The sequence below is a fragment of the Copadichromis virginalis genome, linkage group LG16 (genome assembly GCF_057382275.1).
Source record: "Copadichromis virginalis isolate Kocher_CV1m ecotype Utaka linkage group LG16, C_Virginalis_male_GT1.1, whole genome shotgun sequence".
Lineage (NCBI taxonomy): Eukaryota > Metazoa > Chordata > Actinopteri > Cichliformes > Cichlidae > Copadichromis > Copadichromis virginalis.
In genome coordinates this window covers 31,369,953-31,379,715 of record NC_140633.1, presented here as the reverse complement: position 1 = coordinate 31,379,715, position 9,763 = coordinate 31,369,953, and the positions used below count along the sequence as shown (strand labels likewise).

Sequence of the window (9,763 nt, the reverse complement as noted above, 5' to 3'; positions counted from 1 at the left end):
ACTAGCTCCAACATCCCCAACCCCTAAACTTACAAACTAAATAACTTAGTGAAGTCAAAGATAGCTGCCCTTGTATTAAGTCTTCAAGAAATGTCATAATTTATCAGCTTCAGCAGCACTGGTGATTAAAACTGACTGTAGAGGAGTCTCATGCAATTAAATCCTGATCCTGATATAAACCTTGATGGGATTATCCTAAAGGCATGGAGAATACTGGTGGTCAAGAGACCTGTAATGAACACGATCTGAATGAAACTGGCTTCTTGTTTCAATGTCTGCTGGCCGACGATTCCTAATACATTCATAAAATCCTAAAAAGACTTTTTTTCCCCTGGAAAAAACATTAACAGACTTATTTTAGAGAGGCTGAACATATCAGAAACTAGATATCTCTAAGAACTGCTTCACTCCTCTGGGCTGCAGATTCACACATAATACATTAGTAATAAATGATAATAAGCATTATAATGGCCATTATTTTAAAGCATTAAGCACTGATGATGCTAAACATTCATTAAGCTCTGCTCTGCCCTGACAAACTGCAGGATACAGCATTTTATTAGAATCAGCCAGCTTTCATATGATAGATAAATAAAATTAATTAAACTAACCATTTTCATTCCGCTCACAAGCATCCACTGAAATGTGCAAATATGTCTTGAAAGCTACTAAAATGAGATGAATAGAACATGACAAGATCGGCCCACATCTTTGCCACAGATCAGATGGCCGTGACACAAGCATTTGAATTCAACTTTCTCTTAAACAAAAGTGACAGTCTTAAATAAATGAATTAGATGAGACAAAAGATTTAAACACTGTTTCCTTCGCAACCTGCGTGCATCCTGCGGGACTATCAGACTGGGAATCTGACTGGAGGGCAAGATGAATCTTATCAGCAGCTTATATATTCTAGGCTTTGCCTCTGAGCCTGTATCAGTAATTAGAATTTATCAGGACTCGATAGTCAAGGAGCCGATGGAGATCACAGGAGAACAAAAGCATCCCTCAAAAAAATATTTAAAAAGGTGCACCAAAGAGGAAAGAAAGCAGTGCATTGATTTCACATGGTTTCACAATTTATTTGCATTTTTGTCCAGCTCTCCATGTACACACAATAAAAACACAAGCAGCATGATGCTGTAAACAATGGGTGAACATACTTTTAGTTTTCTGGGACATAACCAGAGAGACGTCTCATCAAATCAGGCTGTTTTTTTCTTTTAAATACAGTAAATAATTAGTATGTCATGTTTTCAGAAAGGGGTTTCACTTTACTTTTATTCGTTATCCTTGTCATCATTTTCCACATGTTCCTTTGTGTCACTTTATCGGCCAAATATTAGAAACACTGTCTAAATTAAACGATTCTGAAATGTTCGGTAAATTGTAAAACAGAATCTTTGCAAAGGCCACTTGGAGAACGTTCTGCCAAAATGGATCTAGCATGCCTACATACAATCAGCTGTTGGAATACAGTCACGTAACAACCGTATTTGCACAACCGTTAAGATTAAAGAGTTCCCGATAAAATACATTCAGGAGGAGATCGGACAACACAAGACCAAATCTCCAGTTAGTCTTGGCAGAATGAGAAACAGCATAAACTCCGATCAGAGCCAAAATTAGCCAATACCAGGAACTTCATTCTCCACTGGGCTGTGTGAATATTGCACAAAAGGAAGGTGAAAAGTCTCGAATCTACCAAGATGCTATGAGTGGAAATATATATATTTTTAAAAAAAGACAGGGCTAGAAAATAAGACTAGAATAAGAAAATAAATAAGAAGCTGCCGGATTATTAAATTATGTGCTCATAAATATTTGGTATTTGCTATCTTTTATGTCTTCAGCCCTGTACTCATGGTACAAAAACAACAACAACAAAAAAAGACCTTGTATTTGGATGTAAAATAAAGCACTAAAATATGACAATTTATAAATAAATAAAGCGCATCTGCTCTGTTAAAGCACTGTGTGTAATCCAGTGGATAATTCGTCCTCTCTATGCTCCGGTATGTTTTGATGCTTAGTCCTTTCTTGCTTTGCATTTAGTGAAAAAGTGCTTAACACATTTATTAGACCACAACCCATAGAAAGGTTCATACCACAACTGGCTTAATTACACAGTAACGGTAATTACCAGAATAATATTTTATGTTTCTGTAACAGTTAAATCGACCTGTATGCGCAAACTTGTTATATGCTGACAAATAATTATCATTGATATCCACGAATTTTCACATTTAGTTAAAAAAAACAATAAAAAAGATCCCAAACTGCTTGTTATTTTTTTTGATAAAAATGTCAAATTACAGTTATTTCCTTGTGTTCCTGAACAGAGAAATTAGTTTTAGTGGTTGAATATTATGCTTCATTAATTTCTGATTTTTTTTAATCTAAAAATATGAATTCTTTTTATATTTGCCTAATAAATACTTATTTATTCGTATTATTCTTTTAATGGCAGGTGGTCTAATAACCTTTAAGCACTGCATATGAGGTATGGTCTTTATCATACTGGTATTACATACTGTAATTTGCATTATGTGCGATACCGCACTCGTCACCAAAATACTCGGACGTTTTTTGGTTTTGTACAAATTACTCCGCTCTGACTTACTTACTCATTTTTGTCCTCAGTGGTCGAGAATCCAGGGAGAATAAGGGAGGAGAAATTACTGCATCATTGTATCGTTAAACTCAAGGCAAGCCTGCATTTGGTTTTCACATATACACAACATATGGCATCATCAACAAAACACAATCTGACAGCAAAAACTTGCATTACAATTAAAACACTAGAAAAGTCATCGGAAAGGAAAACGGAATCAGCACTAACGTAGTGCATAGACCATCGTGTTTATTGTCGAAAATTCAAAAAAAGGCTGTTTTAGTTTACTCAAAAGGCTTGAGACGTTTCCTTTCACAAAGATCCACCACTGATGAGACAAAGTCAAATACTCCCACCTCTGTGGGTCTTTGAATATCACGAGCGACTGCTGACGAGTCAACCAGGATGTCCCTCGGATACTTGACACACACAAAAAAGAAAACAAAAAAAAACCCCTCCAAGAGCAACAGCTGTGCATTCATCTTCTTTCGCAGGTTTTAAATAGTGCTTCAACTGTGTGTTCATGTTGCAAGCATTAAAAAAAGAAAAGAAACTAGAGGTCCTTGTCTCATTTTTTCACTTTGATCAGCTCTGGTTCCTCTTCTTTGAGGAAGCGAGTGGCTCTAGCGAGATTTGTTACCCTTCAGCAGCAAATCATGTGTGATCGTTGCTATTCGCTGATCTATTTGAGACATTGCAAAAACCGAGCAAACAGTAAGTGACGGATGTGCTTCCTAACAATCTGAACACAGGCAGCAGGCTGTCTGATGCCGAGCGTGTCCTTGTGAGGTATAGCAACCTGGTTACATATCCATGTCACCATCATAGGCCAGGGTCAAGGGCTTCTGCGGTGGGGGAGACGTCTTAGTGGTTTTGGATGGCTTACTGAAAAAAAAAAAAGGACAGACAAGAAAGAAAAGCTAAGAGTTCATGTGGCTTAGTAGCACAAGGCAGCCCAACTTGATTTCAGTCCTTACAAAGAATTCCATTATCTGATAACAGCAACACAGCAGACAAAGTATAGAGTAGACTATAACTCATACTTGGCAGGGTTCTGTCCAAGGAAAGACACTTGCTTTCCTTCTTGATGTTCTCCATTCTCATACAGAATGCGCACAAACCACAATGAATCTTTTGTTTCTGAGACTGAACACCGAGTAGAAAACGGTACATACCAGACCAGGAACGATAACGCTATAATGAAGAGTATTAAGATGAATCCAACAGCAGTCACGGCATAAACCCACAGCTTTACTCTTCCATCTGTGCAATCAGAAAGCAGTTTTTAATAGAAAGTTTTAAATATATGTAAGTCTACATCTATTTTATGAATATCTTTTAGAACTTTTTCCTCACTGCTCAGAATAAATAAGTAGGGCTAGTCCTGACTACAGTTTTAGGCATTTAAAGTCTATTGAACATTGTCTTTCTTGTAATATATAATGAATTCGTGTAAAAACATGGACCTAAATTCCTCCCCCGTCCCGGTGAGCAACAAAGTTAGGTTCAAAGGTCGTAGCAGTACTGGTTGGTCTGCACACATGATTTCCATTTCAGTACCTGGGCCAACAGGTCGTAGGGTCCACTCGTTGTAGCGGTCTTTGGCCTTAGACGGCCCAGGTTTTAATCTGCCAGAGTTAGTTTTCACATCTGCTTTCTTATTGTTGTCCAACCCCGGAGTTCTGGTGCAGTAGTCCAAGAAACCGTGAGTGGTCATCACCTCAGTGTAACCCTTCTCACACCCACACACTCCACTCTGCATGAGGGGGAAAGAAGCCCAGAAAAACATCATTTACAGCGAGCTGACGATGACTGCAGTTGTTGCTTTCCAATTACTGCAAAGCACTGCTGACAAATGGGCTGCCACATATTTGGACCGTTCTGTTTTACTCAACAAAATATTTCTCACTCTAAACACAGGTTTACTTTTTCCAGCACTAAATTGTTCTCGTCGGGGGGTAGATTACACCGCTTCCCGGATCTGGAAACGGATAAGAATGCGCCCCGTCAGGCTAAAAACAGGCACCCTGAAACAAATGCAACACGTGATTTCACAGCGTTGCATTTGTGGGTGCAGTAACACGGGGGTACTCTAAGGGGCAGTAAAACTTCAAGCTAAATCTATTATTTGTCATTTTCATGCTGCTTGTGTGCAGTCCCCCCACCTCATAGGTGTAGTCTCTAACTGACATGGAGCCCACGTTCATTGGTATTAATCTGATTATTCTTTAATGGCCTGTTCTGCCAAATTAAAAATGTCATCTGTCAAAATCCATTTAACTCCCCACCGAAAACGTGGGGGCAGCAAAAAAATAAAACGGCAAAAAAAAAACAAAAAAACAGTGAGAATTACAGAGATCACAGCTGCCTGATCAAAGTGCAATGGTCTTACCGGCGTGCAGTGTGAGAACGGTTTTGTGCACGGAGGATGACAGTGTCTTAGCGTGGTGGGCCTTTTTTGTGGGAAACATCCCCCTGGAGAAAGACAGTGTGTTCTTATTTCTGTTCCTTTACCTATTGATTGCTAAATTAATGTACTGTCACATCAGATTAATGGGCTTAGTTGCCTATCAGAGCCCCCCACCAGTCTGTGAACATTTTAATTCCAACATGGAAAATTGCATGTCAAAATATCAAAGAGTAATGCCTGAGGTTGTTGCCTTCTTTGCAGAGGGAGGTTATTCCTTCTGGGCTCATATTTGCCAAAAACACTTCCTAGCAGTGATAAGATCACATTCAACCACTATTTACAGCACATCAAGCTCGCCTAAAGCTTTCATTCCCCCAATACCATTACCTTTGTTCTCGTTCTCTACGCCTGCTTTACTTCCCACAAATACAAATGCACGTATATATTTATATGGATTGAAAGCCTTGCAGCTCAGAGTCTGGCTTATTGATTACTTATGTTAAGAGGCAGAAATCAATGGAGGCTCCACTGAGACTAGGTAGATCAAATAAGGTGTTAAATTCAACTAGAACTCTATACTAAAGCCATGCTTTTTCTCTGAGTGTGTATTTATACGCATGTGAAAGAAACATGTGTTCCAATGGAAGACTGTGAAGTACTATCAGATGTTTTTGAGAGGGGGTAAAATAGCTAATCATAATTGTTACAGGATGTAACCCATGGACAGTATATTATCATAAACTCAAATGATTAACAAAGGCAAAAAGACATCGTATCCGATTTTGTATCGAGCCTTCTCAGATCTTTTCCAACGTCTCGTTTCCAATTATCTCGTGAACCAACAAGAAAATCATGATCTAAATTTATTTCTGAACCACCTGCTAAAGCCACCTCTGCTAATATTACCAGTGTAATAGCTTTCTTAGATGAATGAAAGCAGATTCACTTACTGTCATGGCAACGCTTACAAATTTCTTTTTGAGCGATCAAATTATCTGATATTGTAGCACATATCCGTGTGATCCAGACTGAATTGAAAAATGATTCAGTTCAGCATGGGGGAACAAAAACAGAACTGGGGCAGTTTTAGCTGCAGCCTGCATTAATATGATTTATATTTATACAAGAACATGTCTGCGTTTTCCCAGGAGCAATTCTGTTTGACCCATCTAAGGTGGCCAGAAGACCCAACGACTGTTCACCTGTAACATTGACGCCGTCTGAGCGCTGACACCATACTGTTCTCTCGTTGTTGCTCCATCCTCCTGTCCTCCACTGGTAACTGTGGCATTTTCCTCCTGTTGCAACAGCAGAGAGGCAGAGACGACGCTCATTAGCAGTTTGTGTTGGCCAAGCAGACCTGTCGTCAGGCCAAGATTGACGTTAACTACCACTCCTTTCTGCAACTTCATTATGGTAAGACATATTACGGTTTTAGTATGGGAAGAAAATGCACCTTTGTAACTGATGCAGTGTGCTGTGAGACAAAGGTGGTGAAAATGATCTCAAAATTGGTTGGAAATGTCTGAAAAATGCCATTTTTTGTTTGTTTTTTTGCAGGAAAGCTCATATTTTCCCAGAGGAAGCTACAGGGAAAAATTGATTTAAAGAGAGAAACAGTGAAAGGCACTTGAGCGTCATGTATTAAAGAAAATGTGCAGTGCTAAAATATGGGACAAATGATTAAAAACACTAAAGGAAAGGAAATAAAGAACAAGGTTAGGACAATTTATATATTCGCTGTAGCCCACAGTTACCCTGTTATGGTTTCAAAAACAACTAATTAATAGAAAAACAATCAAGAGGCAAAATAATTTGTAGACTATATATATATATATATATATATATATATATATATATATATATATATATATATATATATATATATATATATATATATATATATATATATATATATATATATATATATATATATATATATATATATACACAAATATATATAAAATCGGTGATGTGGGGAGTCTTTATCCTTCAGTCTTCTATCCTCTACCAGGCCTGGAAACTTGATCCTAGCTTGTTCATTCTCAACCACCCTCAGGACTTCCAGGTCATACTTGGCACAGATGTTCCGTAATACTATGCCAGACACTTGGTTATAGCATTCCATGTATGCCCTGCCTGTTAGCATCGTGTTCTCTAATGTGTGCCTTTCTGTTGTTTTCGTATATATTTCTCTTCTTTTGTCTATATGCACCTTGATCGTTTATATTTCTCCTGTTTGCTATTTAATTCCTGCTGTCTGCTAATTATATTTTATTTTGGGACAGCTGGTGTGGAGCACCCACAAATTCATTTTACATGTACAATGACAATAAAGGGACATTCTATTCTATTCTATTGCACCCTGCTGCTATGAGCAGGATTATCTCACAGGCATCTTCACGCAGCCTGCACCTGGTGTGCCCGGCTTTTATGGATCTTGTGCTTTGGGCTTGTTCGTGTGCTGCCATGATTAGTGCCTCTGTGCTATCATTCAGTCCAGCTTTGTCCAGGTTTTTTTATATATATGTACACATATATTATATATAAATATACATTAACTCAAACTCAGAGCTAAGTCACAAAGGTCTCTTGTGAAACACACATATCTCCAATTTGTGAATCAATAATCAGTCAAATGCATTGACCTCCATGTTTCATCAAATATTGGATAAGTGGAATAACATTTATGACCCTTCTATGGTTCAAATGCTGACTGTTTAATCGCAGCCTTTTTGTTGCAATTTGTAATTTTGAAGTGCTAACCTCCCATGACACAGTCTCAATGAGAACTTTGCAATTACAATCACCAGACTGCCATCTACAGCACAGATACCCATTTAGAAACCATTTGTAGTATCACCTTTTAGCCTTTTACCTTGAACAGAAAGGCCTATAAGAGTTCTGTCACACATACAGAATCATATAAAAATCTGTCTGTCTTTTATGAGAAGACATAAAGTTTACTGAATGTTTAACAGAAGGCAATATTCATGTCACTGATCCATTTCAGGGATAAGAAGCTTTTGTTTTTAATACTGAGTGTTGAAAATTGTAACAGATTCACTGTGTGCAGAAGGAAAAAAAGCAGTTTTTCTCACAGTAAATGATGACCTTCCATGTCACCATGGTGTTAATCTTCTCTTACATTTATTTATTTATCTGTAGATTTATGAAGACAATAAAGGTCAACTTGAAAGCCAGTGAAAGAGAAACAGCTTGAGTGGTTCAAAGGTTCGGGGGCATGTTTTTCAGCTTCTCGGTTACAGTTTAAAACCTGCAATAACTGATTTTTAATGCCTATTTAAGGACCATAGACACCAGCTGTTAAAGCAACACAGACATAGCGCAACATACTGGGAGGTAGGGTGGTGGTAGAAGCACAAACACACACAACTTTTGACTAGGAGACCATTAATTAAAAGGAGCCTACAGTATATGCTCATTTCCAGCTCCATATTTATTTACTTGCAGTATTCTAGAGTAACTTTGTAGAGTTTATGGTTCAAAAGCGGGAAGCCAACCTTCTTGTGATTGGCTGCCGCTCACAGACAGAAGGTGGGTGGGGCTCTTGTGTTCACATCCAGAGGTCTGGGCATAGATGGCACTATTAAGGATGGCTCCTCTCTATTAGTGCCTTCCATTTGAATCTGAGTTATCAGTTTAACTGAGTTACCAGGTAAGATTTTAAACAGGAAAGCTATTTCAAGGGAGATTTTCAACTTGGAAAGTCAGAGGAGCCCCAGCAACCCAGACTCAAAGATCCAGGATTGCTGCTATGAGCACAAAGATCAGTAAAACCGTAAAACATTTTAATCTGAACTGCAACTGTTTGATACTTTGCTACTTACTAAATAAGCCATATGCAGAGAATTGATCAGATTCTATCTATGAAGATAGAATAGAATCTCAATGGTGTTAAATAATTTTTTTTTAAAAGCCCTGCACTGTGTTGCTAGTGTTGCATGACTGGCTCCACCTTGCTAAAGCAAAACAAATCCGGTTGTTGTTTGCTTTTCTGACTTTACCAGGGGAACGCCCTTAGCTTGAGAGTTGCGTCACTCCCTACAAAATCTGACTTCCCAGGTCTAAAAGTTATGATATTAATGTAAACATCCACTTATTTGCACAGCTGCTAGAGGTCTAACTTTTAAAACAATAAAACAATAGGATGTAACAGAAGCTGGCACAAATGACTTATTTTCTCAGGGCGGACAGTCTTTATTACCTTGCTAATGCTAATTGAGAATATAGAGCTGGGCGATAGAACGATAACGATATGTATCGCGATATAACTTTTACTCGATAGAGAAATTAAGCTATCGCGATAGACCTCGCCGCTCTTGTCCTCTAAAAAAAAAATTAAAAAAAAAAAAAAAAAAAAAAAAAAAGGTCAGCCAATCCAAATTCAGTAGCGCAGAGCCGAACCAATCACAGCCGCAGCGTCACGTCGCGTGACTTGTTACGTACAGCACAAGTGCCAAGCCGCACGTGTGTTTGTTTGGGAAGCAGCCAGTGCATAATGGAAGAAATGAGTGTGCCGACTAGAAAAATCAACCGAGCGTGACCGAAGAGAAAACAGATGATGGTACCAATGCCGAAGAGATTGTCGAACGGAAGAGCCATAGAAGTTCCGTAGTGTGAAGGTATTTCGGCTATTTCAAGTCTGACAAAAAACAGAGTAGCCTGCACTGTAAATTGTGCCGAAAGCAAGTCTGGAAATACAATAAACTGGTGCA

General features: G+C 38.3%; 1 protein-coding gene across 1 annotated transcript in view; it reads right to left on the bottom strand.

Annotated features, from left to right (window-relative positions):
* Positions 1-1,722: 1,722 nt before the first annotated feature.
* Positions 1,723-9,763, bottom strand: part of thsd7ba (thrombospondin, type I, domain containing 7Ba) — a 196,946-nt gene continuing 188,905 nt past the window's right edge. The window contains exons 25-29 of the mRNA XM_085434400.1: positions 6,227-6,322; positions 5,007-5,089; positions 4,175-4,370; positions 3,790-3,877; positions 1,723-3,499 (exon numbers count right to left, since the gene is read on the bottom strand). Coding sequence (XP_085290526.1) covers positions 3,418-3,499; positions 3,790-3,877; positions 4,175-4,370; positions 5,007-5,089; positions 6,227-6,322 — 545 coding nt within the window. The 3' untranslated portion in view covers positions 1,723-3,417. The remainder of the gene's footprint in view (positions 3,500-3,789; positions 3,878-4,174; positions 4,371-5,006; positions 5,090-6,226; positions 6,323-9,763) is intronic.